The sequence below is a fragment of the Leucopleurus acutus genome (genome assembly GCF_964270905.1).
Source record: "Leucopleurus acutus genome assembly, chromosome: 21".
NCBI lineage: Eukaryota > Metazoa > Chordata > Mammalia > Artiodactyla > Delphinidae > Leucopleurus > Leucopleurus acutus.
Genome location: NC_139163.1, coordinates 29506319 through 29527807, shown reverse-complemented (window position 1 = coordinate 29527807; position 21489 = coordinate 29506319). Strand labels below are relative to the sequence as shown.

Below are 21489 nucleotides of genomic sequence, written 5' to 3'. Positions count from 1 at the left end.
ACCTGGCATTATTTTGAACTTACTTTATATATTATTGTAGGATTGTACAAGTATTTGTAATTACCTTAATATTGTTAGGAACCAAAATTTTCCATACAAAAGTAATAAATACAATCTAAGAAGTAAAAATAATCTATGACATTAAATTTGAATTAACACAAATATGAACTTATTTATTTTTCTATTTTAAAATATTAATACTTATTCACAATATTGTAAATCAACTTCACTCCAACAAAATTTTTTTTAAATACTTATTTTATATAACTCTGTCCACTGAGAAGGTTTAGAAGCAATGACAACACAACAGCAATCAGTATACCTAGCACCCAAATGTAACTTCTGTACCAGTTATTAAGCTACCGGCCCTCAGCTCCAAACACAGCATTCTGTAACTGGCTCTGAGATGCAGGATCAGGAGTCTGCAAACATTTCTCTTTGCCACTTGCTTACTATTTGGTTCTGCCAATAGGGGGCACTAGGTTAGAGGAGGGGAGAATGGACTTGCTCCCTCCTGTTTGCTCGCCTGCTTCCCATTCCTGCCAGTGCCAGCCCAGCAAAGCCCTTCAACCTGGGGGCAGCGTCAGTCAGCAGAGTCTGCAGACTCCTGGTTTCCCGAGAACTCCCTCACAGGTACCAGCACCAGCTCGGCAGTGTCTCCTCGGTGCCAGCTATACCAGGCCATTCTTCCAAGTTTCCAGGTTCTCATACCCCCAACCTCTTCTCTTTATTCCCCAGCCCCAGGAATTGAGGCTGTTTCCTGCAGTAACTATCTTCTGTGTTACATTTTCTCTTTTTACCTTTTCAGATCTCCAATACCCACTTAACTAATTTCCTAAATCAAATTCTCTCTTTTAAAAGAACTAGTGTAGGTTCTGTTTTCCTGCCTGGATCCTGACATATATAGCTTCTAAATAAAATTCTCCAATTAAAAAACAAAACAAAACAAAAACAAGGTTTCTTAAAAGAATGGCTGATTATAACATCTGGGCCAGACTATACAATAAGCTTGGCATATCTTGTACCAGAAATCAAAGAAGCTGTCAAAAATCAATGGGTCATGTCAAAAGGACTTAGAAGCCAAGAAGAGGGTCTCCCATTGGCATCATATGGGATCATTTAAGCAATAAAAGAATGACAGCAACTGATTGAGACACATTCAAAATACTGAATATATGTATGTGTAAACATACATACATATATGTTATGCAAATGAGTTCATAAAATACTTTAAAAAACAGTAAGAAACACAGTTCCCTTTCTGTAATTTTAATGGGGTTTAGAGATGAATAAAAATTAAATCTTCCATCTTATCCTAGGAGTCCTTTTTTTTTTTTTTTTTTTACGGTACGCGGGCCTCTCACTGTTGTGGTCTCTCCTGTTGCGGAGCACAGGCTCCGGACGCGCAGGCTCAGCGGCCATGGCTCGCGGGCCCAGCTGCTGCACGGCATGTGGGATCTTCCCGGAGCGGAGCACGAACCCACGTCCCCTGCATCGGCAGGCAGACTCTCAACCACTGCGCCACCAGGGAAGCCCTAGGAGTGTCCTTTTTTTAAAAGATGGATAAATATTTATACCTTGATTGTGGTACTGGTTACATAACCATATGGGTTTGTCAAAACTCACAGAACTACACCTTAAAAATGGTAAAATTTACAATATGTAAATATATCATAATTTTTATATGAAAAAAAGAATGTCCTCAATGAAGCAGTAAAAATTATTAATTTTATTAAGTCTTAATTAAAAAGACTGCCTTTGCTTTTTTTTTTCCCCTTTTGGACAAAATGGAACAAATCTAAAAATATCCCCAGTAACAATCAAAGTCTGCAGCTCAAGGCCCTTTTAACATGACACTAATTCTATGAAATGGCGTTTGGTTTCACAGGAAGCTGGCTGAAGTTGACAGCTGTTCTATAGACCAAATTGCCAATTTTATCATGTGCCAAAGTCTCTCCAAACATTTTATGTGCTGTCTGAAACTAGACAAAGGTGATGATGTAAACTAAACAAATATGATAAAAGGTTTTCACAAGTGGGAATAATGTGAATTAAAGTTTTTGTGACAAAGGAAATTTGATTAAAATTATGCAAGATAATAAATTTATTTACTTTCTTCTCTTTTGAGAAGAAATACCTATATCTCAGGTGAAGGCTGGAGTCAACACCTTTCATGTTTATCATAGAACTATCTAGTCCCATTTATGAAGTGGATGTATGGTTTACAAAGTCACTTGCCACCATGCCTCCAAAAAATAACCCCAGCCCAAGCAAATCTAACAGTAGAGGAATCTCAGTAGTGCTGGTAGTACCAAAGATCCATTTACAAGTTTGTTTATATGTTTCATAAGAAATAGACAAAAAAAATTATTAGAAAAATACATTACAAATTATTTTTATAGCGATATATTCCAAAATCACTAAAAAACACTTTATGCTCCTGTACTGTCCATCATCACAAATTTCTCAGCTTTAACCTCATTTGGGTCTCTTCCGTGCTTCCCTACAGTGCCTCCTTTCCCCCAGCACCTTCTTCAACATTTACCATATCAAGCTCCCAGTGTATCCCATCCCACTTCCTTTACCCTCAGATGACCTAGCCTCCTTCTTCATCAACAAGGACATCAAGAACCAGGAACTCCTCCAATGCCCCTCTCCTACAACTCAAAGCTTCCTTTCTCCCCCTCTAGCTGTGGAAGGGGTTTCTCAGCTCTTCCTCACTTCTTAATCCGCTTCTCCCCAAGCCATATTCCATCCTTTTGTTAGCATCTTTTTTCTCAATCTACTAGCTTACTCTCATCAATTAAGTCTATCTGGTCTATTGTGTCATTCAAAGCTTGTGTTTCCTTATTTATTTTCTGTATGGATGATCTGTCTATTGGTGTTAAGTGGGGTGTTAAAGTCCCCCACTATTATTTTGTTACTGTTGATTTCTGCTTACAAACATCCTCAAGCCACCTCATCCTAAAAATTCTTCCCTCAATCCTGGTTCCCAGTCAAGTGACCACCTTCTCATTTACTAACAGTTTACACCACTTCTCTTGCCATCCAAACCCCCCATTCATTACTTAAATACTGTTTTAAACTCCCACCACTAAAATCAATGATACCTCTTTAATTGCCAATCCAACTGCTTCTCTCCAGTTCTCATATCATTCACCTGCAAAATAACTGTGGCCTTGCTTGGTCTGTATCACATGACGTTCTGATTTTCCTTCTATCCAAGTATTCTTGCTCAGTGTCTTCTGGGTCCTCTCTCTCTCTCATCCATCCTAGATCTCAAAGCTCCCCAATAGCAGCATAATCTGGTTCAGTAATTCACGTATGCTTCCATTTGATGACTCTCAAATCACTGTCTCCAAGCCCTGTCTCCCTCCTGAGCCCCACATCTATTGTTTTGTTCCCAGACAACAACTCCTCAACACCACAGACTCTAAAATTGGACATCAAAAAACCACGAAAGAAAAACAGAAAATCACAGACGTCTCTCTAATCAATCACATACATTGCATCAAGAGCTTGGCTCTCAGTAACCACCGTCACTAACTGGCTTTCAGCAGAAATGAAATAAAGGCTGTACATAAACACTTGGCAAGTCTTTGTATTTTTTTTTAAGCTCCTCTATTAACCAATCACTAGTTCTTTTGGTACAAAACTAAACCAGGGCTTCACTGGTGGCGCAGTGGTTAAGAATCCGCCTGTCAATGCAGGAGACACGGGTTCGAGCCCTGCTCCAGGAAGATCCCACATGCCGCGGAGCAGCTAAGCCCTTGCGCCACAACTACTGAGCCTGTGCTCTAGAGCCCGTGAGCCACAACTACTGAGCCCACGTGCCACAACTACTGAAGCCCACGTGCCTAGAGCCTGTGCTCCGCAACAAGAGAAGCCACCGCAATGAGAAGCCTGTGCACCGCAACGAAGAGTAGCCACCACTCACCACAACTAGAGAAAGCCCGCGCGCAGCAACGAACACCCAACGCGGCCAAAAATAAAATAAATAAATAAATTTATATATATAAAAAACTAAACCATACATATCTTCCCATAAAAACCTGTTCCTCTTCTTTGTCATTCCTATGAAATCTTTAATCCTATGAAATACTAAAAATTCAGAATTACCTTCTGTTTCTCCTGCGACCCTCACTTGCAGTTGATACACACCTTTGAAAATTTTTTGAGGGATTTCTCCGGTGGCGCAGTGGGTAAGACTCTGCACTCGCAATTCAGGGGGCCAGGGTTCAATCTCTGGTCAGGGAACTAGATCCCACATGCATGCTGCAACTAAGAGTTCGCATGCCACAACTAAGGAGCTCACATGCTGCAACTAAGGAGCTGGCGAGCTGCAACTAAGGAGCCCACCTGCCACAACCAACACCTGGTGCAGCCAAATAAATTTAAAAAAAAAAAATGTCTTTCGAATCTATGTAACTTGGTTTTTTAAAATATTTTTTTCAATTATTTTTATTTTATTATTTATTTATTTTTGGCTGTGTTGGGTCTTCGCTGCTGCACACAGGCTTTCTCTAGTTGCAGCGAGCGGGGGCTACTTTTCGTTGTGGTGCCCAGGCTTCTCATTGCAGTGACTTCTCTTGTTGCAGAGCATGGGCTCTAGGCACGTGGGCTCAGTAGTTGCGGTGTACAGGCTTAGTTGCTCTGCGGCATGTGGGATCTTCCTGGACCCGGGATCAAACCCGTGTCCCCTGCATTGGCAGGTGGATTCCTAACCACTGCACCACCAGGGAAGTCCCCTATATAACTTGTTTTGAAACACATCCAAAAAATAAGATAGATACATGTGATAAACATAATAAGTGCTAACCATAGAATCTAGGTGGTGGATATATTGGTTTTCACATACAATTTCAACTTTTCTAGATATTTGAGAATTTTTATAATAAAATGTTGAAAATAAACCTGTCTACATTCAGGCATTGTTGAAACACATGCCCTTTTTGTTTCTTTTCTGACCTAATTGGGAGCCTAACTAAGCTGTCTCCCCAAACCCTCCCACTGTAGCTGTCCTCCAAGATGGCTCCCAAAGACCCCTGCCTCCTGCATTCACACGCATGTGAAGTGGCCTCCCACACTGTACTGGGGCTGGTCTCCACGACCAGTAGTATACGGCAGAAGTGATGGTGGATCACTTCCCAGCTTAGGTTAGAAGAGACTGCAGCTTCCAGCTTGCATCTCAGCACTCTCTCAGATGACTCGTTCTGGGGGAACACGTAAATCCCCCAGGGATGTGGTTAAAATGCACATTCTGATTCGGCAGTTCTGGGGCAGAGCCTGAGATACAGCATTTCCAACAAGCTCCTAGGTGATGCGTATGCTGCTAGTGTAGGAATCAAACTGCAGTGCTGCAAGTATAGCTAACAAGGTAAGAAAAGAAAGAACACAGGGAGAGGTTCTCTGTTTTTTCCCCTGCAATATTTAAATAGGTTAATATAAAGTCAAGCCTTTGTAGTGGTTCAGTGCAACATCATCTCAATACATTCAATTCTGCCGAGCAATGCTTCTCAAACATGAACGTGCATATGAATCACCTAAGGATCTCATTAAACTGCAGCAGCAGTAAGTCTGGAGCAGGAGAGATTCTGCATTTCTAACAAACCCCCAAGTGACACTGAAGCTTCTGGTCCACGGCCCACACTTTTTAAGGAGTAAGGTTTTATTTTTTTTTTAATATTTATTTATTTGGATGTGCCGGGTCTTAGTTGCAGCACGTGGGATCTTTTAGTTTCAGCACATGGGATCTAGTTCCCTGACCAGGGATTGAACCCAGGCCCCTGCATTGGGAGCGTGGAGTCTTAGCCCTGGACCACCAGGGAGTTCCAAGAGTAAGATTTTAAAAGGCTGCTATACCTTTTTTTTTAAGTCTGACATGTTTGATTATATAAATATGTAAAATTTACATGGCAAAAATCACAATAAAGTCAAAAGATAAACAACGAATTTAGAAAAAAAATTTGCAACACGTGTGACAACATGTTTATCTTTTTTATTAGTTTCCTATTGCTGCATAAGAAATTATCATCCAGGGACTTCCCTGGTGGTCCAGTGGCTAAGACTCTGCGCTCCCAATGCAGGGGGCCGGATTTCGATCCCTTGTCAGGGAATGAGATCCCCCATGCCGCAACTAAAGATCCCACGTGCTGCAACTAAGACCCGATGCAGCCAAATAAATAAATAAATAAATATTTAAAATGTAAAAAAACCTATCATCCAACACTTTTCAAGTTTCAGAAACGTCACCCTGAAAGACAGACTCTTGAAATGGTTTACAAATGCCCATTACACATTCCAGCTTTAAGCTCAATCCCTCCAGCACCATCACCCACCCTGTGTGCACACCTGTACTCCACCAATACCTGACAACTCCCTGCACAATGTTAAGATCTTAACTTCTCTAACCTTAACCTGAAAACACACTTTTGTTTTGATAACATAGCAAGCCCAGGCAGTCGTCAGTTCAGCAGTCCTTCCCCTTTCCCTTCAAGTGAGCCTCGGTCTAGTTTGCCTACCTATACGCTAAGCATTTCATCTTTCTACTCTGTCATGGGGCTGAAGTCCCACGGCTACTTATTCCACATTTAGACAGAAATTATGGACCTTTCTTCACAATTAACCTCTCACTACATGTTTTTACTCATACAATTTTTAAAGATATACCATAAAACCCACCCTTTTAAAGTGTACAATTCAATGGTCTTTAGTATATTCAGAGTTGTGCAATCATCATCACTAATTCCAGAATATTTTCATCTTCCCCAAAGGAAACCCCATACCTTTTATCTATCTTCTCCAATGTCCCCAGGCCCCCAGCCCCTGGCAATGACAAGTCTTTGTCTCTACAGATTTGCCTATTCTGGACATTTCATATAAATGGAATCATACAATATTTGGTCTTTGTGGTTGTCTTCGTTCATGTAGCATATTTTCAAGGTGCATCCATTTGTAGAATGTCTCAGTACTTCATTCCCTTCTATGGCTAAACAATTTCATTGTATGAATATACCATATTTTATCAGTTCTTCAGCTGATGAGCATTTGGGATAGTTCCTTTTGGCTATGATGAATAACGCTGCTATGAACATGCGTGTGCAAGTTTTCATGTGGACGTGTTTTCAGTTCTCTTGGGTGTATACCTAGGAGCAGACTTGCTGAGGAATATCCTAGCAGTATGCTTAATGTTTTGAGCAACTGCCAAAACCATTGAACCATTTTACATTCCCACCAGCAATGTTTAGAAATTTCATTATCACATTTTCAACCAATGAGGATGTTATAATTCCTGAAGCAAAGGAGACGTATGCCCCCACCGTATAACGATAATTCTCTACGAAGAATATTGCATTAACAAAACTGAAGTATATTTCCGGCACGACGACACAGAATAAAATGTTAGAGGTCCGAATATACTGAGTAAGCGAGTTAACCTTTCACAGCCAGCAGTTCTTTCACCGTAAAATAGGAACGCTGTGATGACACTTACGTTGCAGTCACCGTTAAGATGAAATAAAACAATCCAAGTAAAGGTGCTTTCCTACACTGATTATCCGTGATCCAATGCGGGGCAAAGCTTTAGGGGCAAAGGGCTAAATGCCCAGTTCCTCTCCTTCCCTCACGTTCCTTCCCAGCGGGAGGGGTTGCTGAGTGACGGAGGAGGCTGCAGCCACCTCTCTCCTCGGGGAGAGCCGACCTGACGAGCCACGCAGGAAAAATTGTTAGGACTCGAAAGGCAAGAGCCGGGCCACACCAGCCCAACCTCGTCCCCAGGCAAGAGATTCGCAGCCTGCTACTCAGCTTCGCAGGTCAGCGCAGGATCTTCTTTCCTCCTTTCATGGTAAGACATTTATTATGGTTGAAGCAGAAGACGAAGGGCAAAGAGAACACAAGCAAACCACCCCCCCACCCGCGATCTTAGTCTCGGTCTCTGCAAAGACCCCCTAAGGAAAACACAGGAAACACAATTCATTACAAACTCTTGGAGGTGTATCAATCCCAATGGCCCTCACCCCCAAAGACTACCCTGTCGGACCCCCCTGGGACAGATGGCGCAAAGCTTACCTGGTGGCCTCCTCCAGCCCGACCCGGCTCCGACCAGGCGCCTCCAGAGGGATAGTAGCCATCGCCTCCTCTGCCTTCTCCCGGCCAGGTGGTCTCAGCCGGGCCGCCCCCGCGCACTCGCCAGGAAATGGGAGGCTGGGGGGGTTCGGGGCGGGGAGGATATATGGGCGGAGGTGGGTGCACGGGCACATCTCCACCCCCAGGCCCGTAGTAGCGCCCATAAGACGGACCGTCACTGGGGCCGTAGCCCGAGCGCCTCAAGGCCGACATCGGCTCCACTGCCCCCGGGCGCTTCCCGCCCCCCAAGGCCGGCCCATTGCGCAGGCGCCTGCGGGGGAGCGCGACTGGACCGCAGGGAAGGGGTGGTCGGCCGGCAACAGCCAATCCCAGGCCGGGTCCCGCCCCCTCAGCTTCCGCGTCCTGAGAGAGGAAGGACGGAGGTCCGTGGCTCTGGGGTCTGGGAAGCAGGAAAACGAGGGGCGGCACGGTGTTCCTTTAAAAGGGAGAACACATTTCCCCACTGTCTATCCAATCTAGATTCCTCTTCCCCTCTTATCAGGGTGGCGGAAAGCGTATCCCAGGACCGCGCTACGGCCCCGCCTCTTCTTGAGGACGGGCACGTGATGCCGGAAGTGGGTGGGGGTAATATGGTGGCGTTTCCGGCAGGCCCCGGCTACTGAAAGCCGGGGCGAGGAGTTGGTCCGGGTCCGGGTTCCTGTCCCGGTCCCGCCGAGGCGGCGACTGCGATAGGAGGAAGGACGTGTTGGACGCGCTGGCCCACCGCCACTATACATTGCAGCCTTATCTCAACTCAAAATGAACTATATGCCCGGCACCGCCAGCCTCATCGAGGACATCGACAGTGAGTAGTTCATCTCCTCCGAGTGAAGTTTGGGGTGAGACCCTTCTTCCCAGGAGGGTGCCTCTTAGGAGGGAGCTCATAGAATGAGTCTGGCTGGGGGCGGTGTGTTTTTAGTAAGGTTCTGGACGTCCGGCGTTGGCATCTTCCACAGGATGCAGGAGCCACGGGACACACCGTTTGCCCACCTCCTAGCCTGCTCCCTGTATCCTGTCTCTCGCAGCCTTCACCGGCCCCCGGGCAAGCTGTAGAATTCACTTCTGCTTTTCAGGGATGCGGCTGCTGAGGCCCAAGTGTGAAAGTTGGCCGCCTCCCCGGTGCATCATCTCCCACCTGCGGCATTTCGAAGTACCAGGTGGTTACTGGTGGATGAATGAGAATTCTTAGAGAAAGGATTCTTCAAGAAACGAAAAGAGTAATACAACAGCAGTTGGACTTAATTAGCACTAAACATAGGATTTATGCTGTGTGGCCGTTTGCAATCTTTTACCGTTGAGGGTATTTAGACTTCAGGGTTATGGTAATGGAGACCACTGCCGGACCAGGTATTGCTTTTTCCAGAAAGACTTGAGTCACTCACTTCAAACTTACTTTTTTCTTCTGTTAGACAGTTTTCTCTCGCATTTATTAAGAGCTCCCTTATTCCTAGTCACTGTCCTGAAGAGGAGCTCACTTCTGTACAGTTGTCTTTCCTTTTTCCAAACTCTCATCTGTGAATTATTCCTTAAACATTTTTAAAGTCTCAATCGTGTGATCTGTCTCATTAACTTGTAATTGCTGCAAAACGGTTTACACACAGTTCCAAACAAGTTACAGGAATCTCAACAGTTACTATGTATGTAAATTAAAGAGTGAGTTTATGATTAAATTCTCTTCCTGTCGTTTGAAATCACTTTTTAGATCCAATTTAGTGATTTTGCTATTGAAGGGAAATGTAGGTTGGACCAAAGTCATGTATGAATAACCACTGTACAAGCCTGTCTGTAATGGGTGATGAAATCCTCAGTCTTAGTTATCTGAGGATGCCCTTTTGCCCTCACCTCTCTTGTTATGTATCTGAATTATTTGAGGCCCCTAACACATCCTGCCATTCTACTAAAAATAATTGCTTTTCTCAAGCCTCTAACCCCTTTTGTGCAGATTCCAAGCTCCTCCTTTACTGAAAGATTTGAAACCATTTCATATGCACCCTTCACTGTGACATTCAGACACTCTCCTCTCCTCAGTCTTTCTGTATTTTCACCCATCCTCTCATTTGAATAGGAAGTATTCCTCCCTTTCAGTTTGTGTCTTATTTCTCTTTCCTTCCACTGCTTCTGGAACCTTCTTCCATTAATATCCTGTTGCTCTCATATCCTCTCTCGCTCCCCCTCTGAATCCTCCCCTTCATGTATGTTCTTGTCTGTCGAATTTTTTCTATTGTTTCACCATCAAATTCCTATCCCTTTTTTCACATCTTTACCCCCAAACCTCTTGAGTAGTCTCCCATTTTAACTCTACTTCCTGACCACCTGCAATAGACCACCTACCTCTATTACCCCTGCAATCTGATTTCTTTTGTCAACACACTACTGAAACTGCAGTCTTAAAGACACCTTCTGATGCACTTCTCCGAGCTCTTCCGTATCCTCTGCAACACTGTGATAACGTTACCATGGGATTCTTCATTTTCTTGACTTCTCCAACACTGGTACTTGATTTTCTTACCTCTGCAACCGTTATTGTTCCCTAAAATAGATGGACACTTAGGTCCCATCTTTGGCTTGCTTCTTTCTTTAAATCTCTAGGAGGGCTCCTGGACTTTAATTATTATATCACCTCTTTGTGGACTTATTCAAAAACTGCTGCGATCCTGACTTCTTTGGCCAGTCTTACATCTCCAGTTGCCAGTTGACATTTCTACATAGGTGTCCTGATACCACTTCAGAATCACTACAGCTAATCACCTTCCACTGAGCTTGCTTCTTTTACTCCCAGCTCTTGGTAAATGGTCCTCCCTGACATGATGACTCAGAATTCCTACATCTTCTTTAACTCATCTCTTCAGCACCCCACTCTCTCACACATACCCACATATACAAACACACTTGGCTGACAAATCCCATCCCTTATAACTGCAGTGTCTTGGTCCTCCCATCCTGTCCCTTCCCATCTCTCCCCTGGTTCAGGTCTCTTCTTCATGTCTCAGACTCTGGGTCTAGCCTCAAAACCGTTCTCTCTTTTCTGCCAGTTTAATCTTCAGAGTTTTCTTGTTCCCTGTGAAGTCACATCCAGACTCAGCCTCTGCTCCCAGGAAAGTCACATCCAGACTCAGCCTCTGCTCCCAGGAAAGTCACATCCAGACTCAGCCTCTGCTCCCAGGACTTCTCTGACTTCATCTCCTGTTATTTCCCTTCACACCCTCAACTTTTCGCCAGACATTTGGATACATAGCTCTTTTTTCTTCTGCCTCAATTACAGATTTCCCTCCTCTTCCCTTTCCCTGTCACTCTTCCTATGGCCAAAAATGTCCAACTCAGATACCTGCTCCAGCTAGATATAGTTTCTCTCAGTCTCACATAATTAAGATTTGCTCTCTTGTGGTGCTTAATTATAGACCCAGAAAGCCTATAAATTCCTTCAGGAAAGAATCACTGTCTTGTTCCTCTGTTCTGCATCTAGAAAGTACTTTATCCGTGGCATTAAGGAACAAATGAATGACTTTGGCTACCTATTCTAGTGACGGGCTGACTATCATTCTTCAGTGTCAGCTCAGGGTCACCTCTTCAGAGAGCTTTTCCCTAGCCACCCTCTCTTCAGTAGCTTCTTCCCCTCTTTTTCTCATCCTGCTATCTTGTTTATTATTCCGCTAGACTACGCACTATAGGGCATTTTTAAAAATTTGTTTGACTTTCTCCACCAGGAATATAAGTTCCATAAGGTTGGTGACTCTAAATGGTATTCTGTACCGCAGCAGTCCCTAACCTTTTTGGCGCCAGGGACCGGTCTCACAGAAGACAGTTTTTCCACGGACTGGGTGGCGGGGCGGGGGACAGCTCAGGCGGCAATGCAAGCTGTGGGGAGCCATGGGGAGCGGCAGATGCAGCTTCGCTCACTTGCCCACCTCTCACCTGCTGTGCGGCCCCGGATCCTAACGGGCCTCGGACAACAGTCCACAGCCCAGGGGTTGGGGACCCCTGCTCTACTCTATATCTAGGCCCCAGAACAGCACATAGCTCTCCATAAATTTTATTGAACTTTTGCTCTAGTTTTATTATCAGTATCCTCATTTTGCATGTCTGAGGTATTTTTTTTATTTAAAACCTTCCGTGATTCCAGAGTTTGAAATAGCAGCTCTCCATCTCAGTTGAGGGGAAAATAATTCTTGAATTAAGATCATAAAGATCACCTAGATTCAATTTCCAAATTTGCAGGTATGGAAACTGACATGACACTGAGAGGGTTTAACTGTCAAGCATCAGCATCTAGAACCAGTCGGTCAGGCCCCCTGACTACGTGCCCAGTCCTTCCCCACTCTGCCGCCTCCTCGGATTCTTCCATCACCAGTCTTCTCATCTAAACACCATGCTGCCGGGGTCATCCCTCTAATTCCTCAGTGAACTCTGCCTTAAAACACTGGAAGAAGAAGTAGTAGAGCTTAATCTGCTATGAACTTTGTTTTTGTTGTTACCCTGTAAACTCACAGGCTAATGCACTTCTCATTGCAGTGGCTTCTCTTGTTGCAGAGCACGAGCTGTAGGCACATGGGCTTCAGTAGTTGTGGCTCGCGGGCTCTAGAGCACAGGCTCAGTAGTTGTGGCGTACGGGCTTAGTTGCTCCGCGGCATGTGGGATCTTCCTGGACCAGGGCTAGAACCCATGTCCCCTGCACTGGCAGGCGGATTCTTAACCACTGCACCACCAGGGAAGTCCCAACAGTGCATTTTTTAAAGATCTTTTTTCCTCTCCCCAGAAAAGCACTTGGTCCTGCTTCGAGATGGAAGGACGCTTATAGGCTTTTTAAGAAGCATTGATCAATTTGGTACGTATTAGTCACGGACTTCTCCTGTACTCTGGATAATAAGAGCTGCCCACTGTATTTTTGTGTTGTTTCATATCGAAGTTTATTTGTCTGCAACTTTTTTCACGTGTCTGGCATAATGGAATATTGGTTTGAATCATTACATCATTGTTTTCTAAATTACAATTAGGTGGTTCAAAAGCTTGTGTTTACAAGCTTGTATTTCTAAAACTGGTTTTCACTAGAACATGCGCTGACAGTGTTTTGGACTATTTTTTATTTTCCCCATTAGAGGGAGCCAGATGATAGAAATAAACTCAGTCCACTGAAAAAGCTGCTCATTTGTACATTGGCTTGGGTGCGACTACTCTTCAAAGCAGTTCCTGCCCTGAAGGTAATCCCTCCCTGTCCAATGAAAAGTGGGTCAGAGGCCTTTGCTGAAGCTTTTTGGGGGCCCCCAACATTAAGCTCGGGACTTTATACCTTGGGATACATTAGACTCAAGGTCTTGGTCTTGGTTTTGCCTCCTGCACTTTTCTAGAGAGACCTTACATTTGCTTCTGTCTTAAGGAGCTTCTCAGTTCATATCAGCATTTGCTGGACATCTGCTTAGGCCAGTGGCTTTGGGCCTGAGGAAAAACAACATAATTGAAACACATGTAAGAATTATAGACGATAAGAGCACAGATACCGCATTTCTTCACGTAAGACAAACAGCACCAATTGGAAGAGGAAAATGAATTATTCTTCACAGATTGTGGTTCTAAACCTTAAGTCAAATTCATCAGACTACATGAGGGAAAAGTGGTAAATAGTGGCTTTACTCTCACGTTACCAGATTATGGTTATCTGACAAAGGGAAAAAATAGGTTACCGTTATATCGTAATCCATGAATACCTACATTGGGTTAAATGACTCCTAAGTACTGAAACAAAGTTAAATCTTCGGTAAATCATCACACACACATACCCACGCAACATAGAAAAACGGTTTCCTTCCAAATAAACCCAGAGTTTTAATTTCTGCAGTTGTTTGGGCTTTAGAGTTTTCCAAGTGCCCTGTCATTTATATTTTCTTATAGCCACGTTGATATTAGCAACTAACTCATAAGGAATTTAATTTTCTTCATTTATTTCCACCATCCTCCTTATTAGTGCAACATAATCCCAAATACTCTCTCAGTTTGCAGTTGTTTAAAAGTCTCCTAAGTGGTTTGTCTCAATGTAATAGGAAGAGATTGTTTGAAATTTTAGCTTTTTCCAGAACTAGAAAGTTTGAAAGTCATGTACAGCTAAATCTTTTCTACTCAAAATAACTGATTAATTGAGTAATGGACCTTTACCTATAAAGTAATTTGAACTAAATATCTTTGTTTCTTCCCTGTACACTTATAGCTAACTTAGTGCTACATCAGACTGTGGAGCGTATTCATGTGGGCAAAAAATACGGTGATATTCCTCGAGGGATTTTTGTGGTCAGAGGAGAAAATGTGGTCCTACTAGGAGAAATAGTAAGTGAAAACTGTTAAGCTGCTATGGCTCTTGATAATCATGCCAGTTAGGTTTCTTTTTTGTCTTTTCAAGAAGGAAAAAATATATTTTCCACCTTCACCCAGCTTCTCAAGGAAACCACCCAATTAGCTTAGGAAAGCTACACTGTAAAAGGAAAGCTACAGAGAGCAATTAACTTTGTTTCAGTGCCTCCTGGCATTTTAAAGATTTTGATCCCATTAGCAGCAAAATACCATTGATTTTTACCTGATATCATAAAAAATACTGTCCTACGTGGGAATTCCCTGGCAGTCCAGTGGTTAGTACTCCCGATCTCACTGCCAAGGGCCCGGGTTCAATCCCTGGTCGGGGAACTAAGATCCCACAAGCCACATGGAGCAGCCATAGATATATATATATAAATATATATATGTAAATACTGTCCCACACAAATGTGTTCGTTAGTATGTTGTTATTGTATCTCTAATAGCAGAAAATTGAAGCTTGATATCTAACAGGAGAAGAATAATTCAATGAAATGTGGCTTGTTAACACTGGAATATTTTGCAGTCATTTAAACAATTGTTTACAAATGGTTTTTCATGACATAAAGGTAATTAGTGGTGTTTGGGGGAAAGACACACTGCATATACAGTGCGATATCTATGTTTTTTAAAGCGGGGAGGGGAAAGAATGGCTGCAGAAGAAGCCTTTCTGTTAACTTTCCGAGGATGGGCTCAACTTCACTTGCATACTTAGCTCCCAGCCAAGGAGGAGAGGTACCTGTTATCTGTTGTCAGGAAAGCCAGCTGGCAGGTGAAAAGTTAAATCCTCTAAAGTGGTGTTACTGTAGGTCTATGTGTCTGTGTGTGTGAACTATTAGAAAACTCTTCCCCCAAAATATATATTAGAAGTACTCAGACATTTTTAAAGAAAATAAAACCTGATTTCACATTTTACATGAGACACATTTACTTTAAAAGAAAAGTACTTTATTTAATACCTTTGACTCGATCCTCATGCTTCTGATTATTGGGTTTTCCAGGAAAATCAAACCTTGGTGTTTGCTTGATTTTATCTTTAAAGTTTTCAGTAAAGTTTCCCAATCCCTAGCCACATCTTAAATCACGTTTACAGGAGTCTTTGGAGTGAAGTAGTTTGGTCCGTAGCTGTTTTTAATGGTAGACCATTTGACAAAGTAAGGAGGTAATTTTGCCAGGGTCATGTTCGTTCAGACCTCATGTCATTAACAGCTAGAGACAACTAATCGATACTGTCCAAGTATTGCTATGAAATAACTTTTTCTAATTTTAAAAATATAGTTGTGGTTGATATTTTTGGTTTCGGTGTATGTTTAAGCAGCGGGAATTGTCACCTCTTTGTTTTAAAGAGGAAATGTATTACTTTGCTGTGGGGGGAAAGATTTAAGTTAAAATATCCATGCATACTGTGCTTCAGTTGTACAGTAGTAAACACCACATCCATGCTTTCTGTGCCAGTTACATTGGCACAAACATGCCCCTGTGTAGATGTATGTGAAGAGAAGTGAACTTGTGTTTATTCTTGAAGCTTCATTGTTTCCTGGGAGCCCTTTTGAGGAGAAAAGTGCTCTTTTTTTTGTATGTTATGGTTTGGATGCTGCAGAATTCTTATAGTGGTACCACTAAAGAAATATGGTTCAGGAAATACTTACATAGTTCTATGAATCGGTAGTCAGTTTGAAGACATTATGAACCAATTCTAGGAAAACTCAAACCTAGAAGCCATTTGGATTCTGTAAACATTCAGTTGTTTGCAGAGTCCCTGGATTCTACCTCAAGGATGATGAGACACACAGCCTTAAGTAATAAGCTGATTGTTAGGAAACAGCATTATCATAACCACATGAACAGCTCAGCACATAATATTGAAAAGCCCAAGAAGTAGTACACTAAGCCAAGAACATTATCTTCCCTCCTGCTGCCCATGGGTTGTGAGGGAAGATTACACTTGATAATATATATTCTGCTGGATGCAGTTAACTTTTGACCCAGGGCAGGGCTTGCTTACGTAATTTATGTGGCTTTCATTCTAACCTTTCTGGTGAGAGTCCTCCATCTGCTGTGTCACTGCCTGCGCGTTCCGAGGCCTTAGCAGCATCTGAAGATAAGTATCCAGTGGTCGGCTGGAACGTCTGGAGAGTTTGTGTATGTGTTGATGCCTTCCCAGAATTTTATAATTAAAAGTCAGAGAGGAGGATGAGAAATAAGAATGCCCTGTCGGTATAGGCTTTCCATGTTACTAAAACACAGAGTGACACCTGTATACTCATCTTAAGGAGAGTGAACTGAGTCTGTAGATAGATAATTTTTTTGTTTTGTTTTGTTTTTTTGTGTGTTTTTGTTGTTGTTGTTTTGCGGTATGCGGGCCTCTCACTGTTGTGGCCGCTCCCATTGCGGAGCACAGGCTCCAGACGCGCAGGCTCAGCGGCCATGGCTCACGGGCCCAGCCGCTCCGCGACATGTGGGATCTTCCCGGACCGGGGCACGAACCCGTGTCCCCTGCATCGGCAGGCGGACTCTCAACCACTGCGCCACCAGGGAAGCCCTGTAGATAGATAATTTTATAGCAAGGTTCTGCATTATAAAATTGGTTATCAAATGTTTAGAAGGTGTTCAAAAATAAAAATATTAAGCATATTATGCCATATTAAGTGGGAAAAGTAGCCAATATTTGCGAGAAATACATTGGGGCCAAAATGGTTTAGTAACCTAACTGGTCTGCTGAGGTTTTCTCTAGAAGACTTGTTGCCATGAAGGGGGAAGAAGTCCTGTGTTATAATGTAACAACTCCTGGTTAATGCGGCAGAGGGACAGTTTATTGCCTTTGGCCCGGGAAGGAGCCAGGACCGGCTGTGGCCTGGGGGGTGGGGGGGGGCAGGTGGTGGTGCTACTTTGAATCAGTGTTCTCTACCTTCTTACTGAGCACAAACCCCCAGAAATTAGGCTGACTTTGATCATGTATAAATACAAAATTTATTTTAAGCCATCTTGACCTCAGTACCTTCTTTCTTGGATTCCCTGGGGCTGGGGAAATAGCTGTAAGCAGCCCTAATATTTTTTTTTTTTTAAGAGAAGGAGTACTTGTCTAATGTAGGACTTTACTTTGGATACACGAAGGCTTTGTTATACAAGCCGATACTGATTCCTGTTAAACCACACTCACATGTGTTCTATAGGAGCATTGCCAGCCATTTCTTTGTAAAATTTATCTGTCCATAGGATATTTCTGCCCTATCTCAAGTACAAAAAATAACCCAAGCTGGATATAGGAATCCATTTAGGAACTGGTTTGCCTTTAGATCTATGATGTTTTCTATTCTTGGTTATCAGGTGAAGCTTTCCAAACCTGCTTGTTTTGTAGGACTTAGAAAAGGAGAGTGACACACCCCTCCAGCAAGTGTCTATTGAAGAAATCCTAGAAGAACAGAGGGTGGAGCAGCAGACCAAGCTGGAAGCCGAGAAGCTGAAAGTCCAGGCCCTGAAGGATCGAGGCCTGTCTATCCCTCGAGCAGATACTCTTGATGAGTATTAAGTCTTCTGCTTAGAGGCTGTAGCTCTTGGGGAGCAGGGGCTCTCACCAAACCAAGTGACACATTTGACGAGAGACTGCAGAGCTTTGAAAAGTCATTTTTGTTTGGAATTCTTTCACATATGCAACATGAAGAAATCGTGCATTTTGTTTCGGTTTTTTTAATAACAAAATCATTTAAAGAAACAGTGGCATGGACTCCTTTCACACGTCACTGTGGAGCCAGCAACTACTTCTTTACATTGCTCTTCTCCCCCCAAATTAATGGTTACAGGGAATAGTCTTCATTTGCTTGTAAATAAAATATGAATCTCAAAATTGCAATGTTATTATTTCCCAAGTTTGAGTTGCCTTCAGTAAATAGTCATTAGATTTCTGCTCTCAAAGGTATAAGCAGTCCATACACACACATGCTGGGATCTCCCTTCTGTCACAATTCCAACCTACTAGTTACTTATGAAGGAATATTTTCATACGAGATATCCTGTAAGTCCTCCTTTCTCCTCTTGTCATGTTTTTTTCTGATAAGAAAAACAAGTTTTCAGGCTTGAGGAGGGCTCTCTCCGTGAAGTTTTGCACTTACTGATTATAAGAGAAGCTGGTGTTTGTTTGAGAAGCAGCTGTTTGCTTCACCAACAGCTATCCCAGCTGCGTTCCCTTGAGATCCACATAACGACTTCTCTAAATATTGTTAATTTCGTTAGGTTTTCTAGTCCTCTGGATTGAGTCTTGAGCCTCCTATGCTGTGATCAAAAAGCACAGATAAAATCGTGTTGCAGTGACTGATATATCTAGGTTATTCTCAGCCAAGCCACGTGATGCCCCTTTTCTGGAATGATGTTGATCACACAGGAAGCGTAAGAGGCTGTACTTTCCGAAACCTGGACTCTGTTCTCTCTAGCACCTTGGGCTCAAGCAAGTCACTTATCCTCCCTGATTCTCAGTTTTAACTGTAAAACTATTCCAGATACTTATTTTATAGTCTGTTGAGCAAAGACATTCTTTGCAGGGAAGATATTTATAGCCAATTCCTATGTTTGAGTTATTTTGTAGTATTAAACATACCACATTTTATGAGCTCAGGTGTTTTTAAAACTGCGCCAAATACAGACTTCTGAGCTATTCATCATTGGGTTGGTTTCAAGGTAGCTAATTTGTGAAGAACCGTCGCACTTAATGATTTATCTAGTGTGTTTCATCTCTAACCTTACTGTTGAATAGCCGGAATTTGTTATTAACTTCCCCACAAAGGGGAGACTTGTGGAAGAGGTGGCTAACTTCCACTACAAGAAGATGTTCTTTGAGAGTCAGCAGAATTACAGCATTCTGTAAGCATTCTGCTTTTTTCTGAGCACCACTGTTTCAGAATATCCGGCACCTTCAAGAGATTCGGATTCACTGTACTCGTCTTTTCAACCTCCTTCAAACAGAATTCCAAATGCAATCAAAAGAGTCATGATTCAAAGGAGAGAATTTCCACAGTAGTTCAGGAATTTCCAAGCCATAGCTGGGCTTCAGTTGTTATGCGTAATAACATATTGCCTTTAGACCTTTGTCACACAGGCAGCAGCAAAGAGAGCTGAAGCATGGAATGAGACTCCCTGCTTCCCTCCTGTTCTGTCTCCCTGCTGCTCAGAGCCTGCCCTCAGCTTTGCCCAGTCCAGGCTTTTTGCAGGTACTGAAATCGTGCTTTTTTCCTGGACCACTGCGGGTACTCCTCTACTGTTAATCAGGCTTCAGAATCAATCTCAGTTCTATACCTTTGTTTTGTCTTTAATAGTTTCTTCCAATAGAGGTTCCCATGAGACCACTTTCAAGGAAAACAAACAAACAAGGAAGATCTACTGCAGCCCCTTTCCTGGCGATCTTTATTCTGATGTAACTGGGTACAGCAGCCTCTCTCTCCCAGCCGTTCTTTTCCCCTTTCCTTGGCCCTTGACCTTACGTCACATGTTGTCGGCTGAATTTAAGCCACAGTATCTGCTCTCCCACCCTGCTCGGATAAACTCCCAACAGGCCCTGGATACTTAGCAGAACCAGATGCCCTCACGCTGCCATTGTGCAGGGCTTCTCAGGGATGCCACATCAGCATGAACCCCAGGGGTATGACACAGATGTGATGGCTGGAGAGTGGCCTCAGTTTTGCTCACAGGAGTATGGGTGGCAGGTCAGGCAGAGCGAGGTACAGACGGCAGACGGTGCAGGCCAGCAGGCAGAGCAGATGCAGCAGGCTCTGGACGAGACCGGAATTTCCTGTTCTCTCTGCTTAGGACATACTTGTCCCAGATAACTGCAAGAATCCTTCCCTCACGACCTGTTTTAAATAGCACACCTCCCCCCTCCCCCCACCTATATCCTTGGCACTTTGCTTTTCACCAGAGGAAGTATCGCAATCCAACGTAAGTTTCACTTCTTTACTGTCTGCTCCACTCCCCTACTAGGATGTAAACCCTTAAGGACAGAATTTTTGTCATGTTCAGTCCTGTAGTCCCACATCTAGGATGATACCAGGCATATATCAAGTCTCAGTACATATTTTTGGGGTTGAAGGATGGGTTGATGGACAGATGGATGGATGGGGAATGCAGTGAATTCAGGCTGGTCAGATAAGATGCTTCAGAGACCAGTAATGCCTCAAAGGATGAGGACGGCAGGACTCACCGAGCATCCCGGAGTGGAGTGATTAGCAGAGATCCTTACACTGAACGTGGAGATGTTCTCTTACTGCCCTCACTGGAGACCACAGCCCCCCAGGCATGAAGAGTCTGGAGATGATTGATGCGCCAACGTCTGGAAGAGCATCGGGGTTGGGGGTGGGGGAGGACTTGTCAGGATTGCTGGAGGCAACAGATACTCTTCAGTCTGTGTTCCTCCCAACTGCAGTGCCCCACCTCCACCTTGCATATTACCCCTTTGGGGATAAAGAGCAAGAGACTGCTTCACGGGTGCTTGCTTTTGCCAGCGAAGCAGGTTTTGTATCTAGTTAAGTGACCCAACACCTCCTAGCCTGAAAGAATTAGGAAACCCACCCTAGAAAATGGCACGTACCTACCTGTCCCAAAGCTCTGGGAATGTCCACCCTGGTTCACATCCCCTAGCTGTCTACTCCTCCAGCTCTGCCAGGGCTCCTTGGGAGCAGAAAATAAAATCAAGTCCTCTTTTTTTCTCATGTCTCACTTCACTGCTTTGCCTCTTCTCAACCTCCTATTTTGTACCTATTCTCCTTTAAAAAAAAAAAAAAATTTTTTTCCCCCTAACTTCAGACATTCAGCAGCGGTTGCTGCAGGACCCAGGGGTAGAAAATGGTCTCAAATGCTGCTGCTCTGGAAACACAGAGCATTGAGTGGTGTCAGAGCACCAGCCGGCCAGCAGCTAGAACCACAAGGAAGAGAGAGGGCCCAGTGCTGGCCGTATCCAAGGTCAGAAACCCAGATTGCCTGGGAATTCATCCCTAAGACCCAGTTTTATTGACGAATAAGTTTGCATACAGTAAAATTCACTCT

The 21489-nt window shown here is 43.5% G+C and overlaps 2 protein-coding genes across 3 annotated transcripts in view; one reads left to right on the top strand and one right to left on the bottom strand.

Annotated features, from left to right (window-relative positions):
* BAG4 (BAG cochaperone 4) overlaps window positions 1–8337 on the bottom strand; it is a gene marked incomplete at its 5' end in the record, with an annotated part of 32978 nt that extends 24641 nt beyond the window's left edge. For both annotated transcript variants that reach the window (XM_082863953.1, XM_082863954.1), the window contains one exon: window positions 8068–8337. In XM_082863953.1, coding sequence (XP_082720079.1) covers window positions 8068–8337 — 270 coding nt within the window. The remainder of the gene's footprint in view (window positions 1–8067) is intronic.
* A 209-nt stretch (window positions 8338–8546) lies between these two features.
* On the top strand, window positions 8547–20320 carry LSM1 (LSM1 homolog, mRNA degradation associated). Its single transcript, XM_082863951.1, has 4 exons — window positions 8547–8929; window positions 12878–12946; window positions 14321–14436; window positions 17819–20320. Exons 1-4 carry the CDS (start codon window positions 8884–8886, stop codon window positions 17987–17989), a joined length of 402 nt encoding a protein of 133 aa, XP_082720077.1. The 5' UTR covers window positions 8547–8883; the 3' UTR covers window positions 17990–20320.
* Window positions 20321–21489: the final 1169 nt, after the last annotated feature.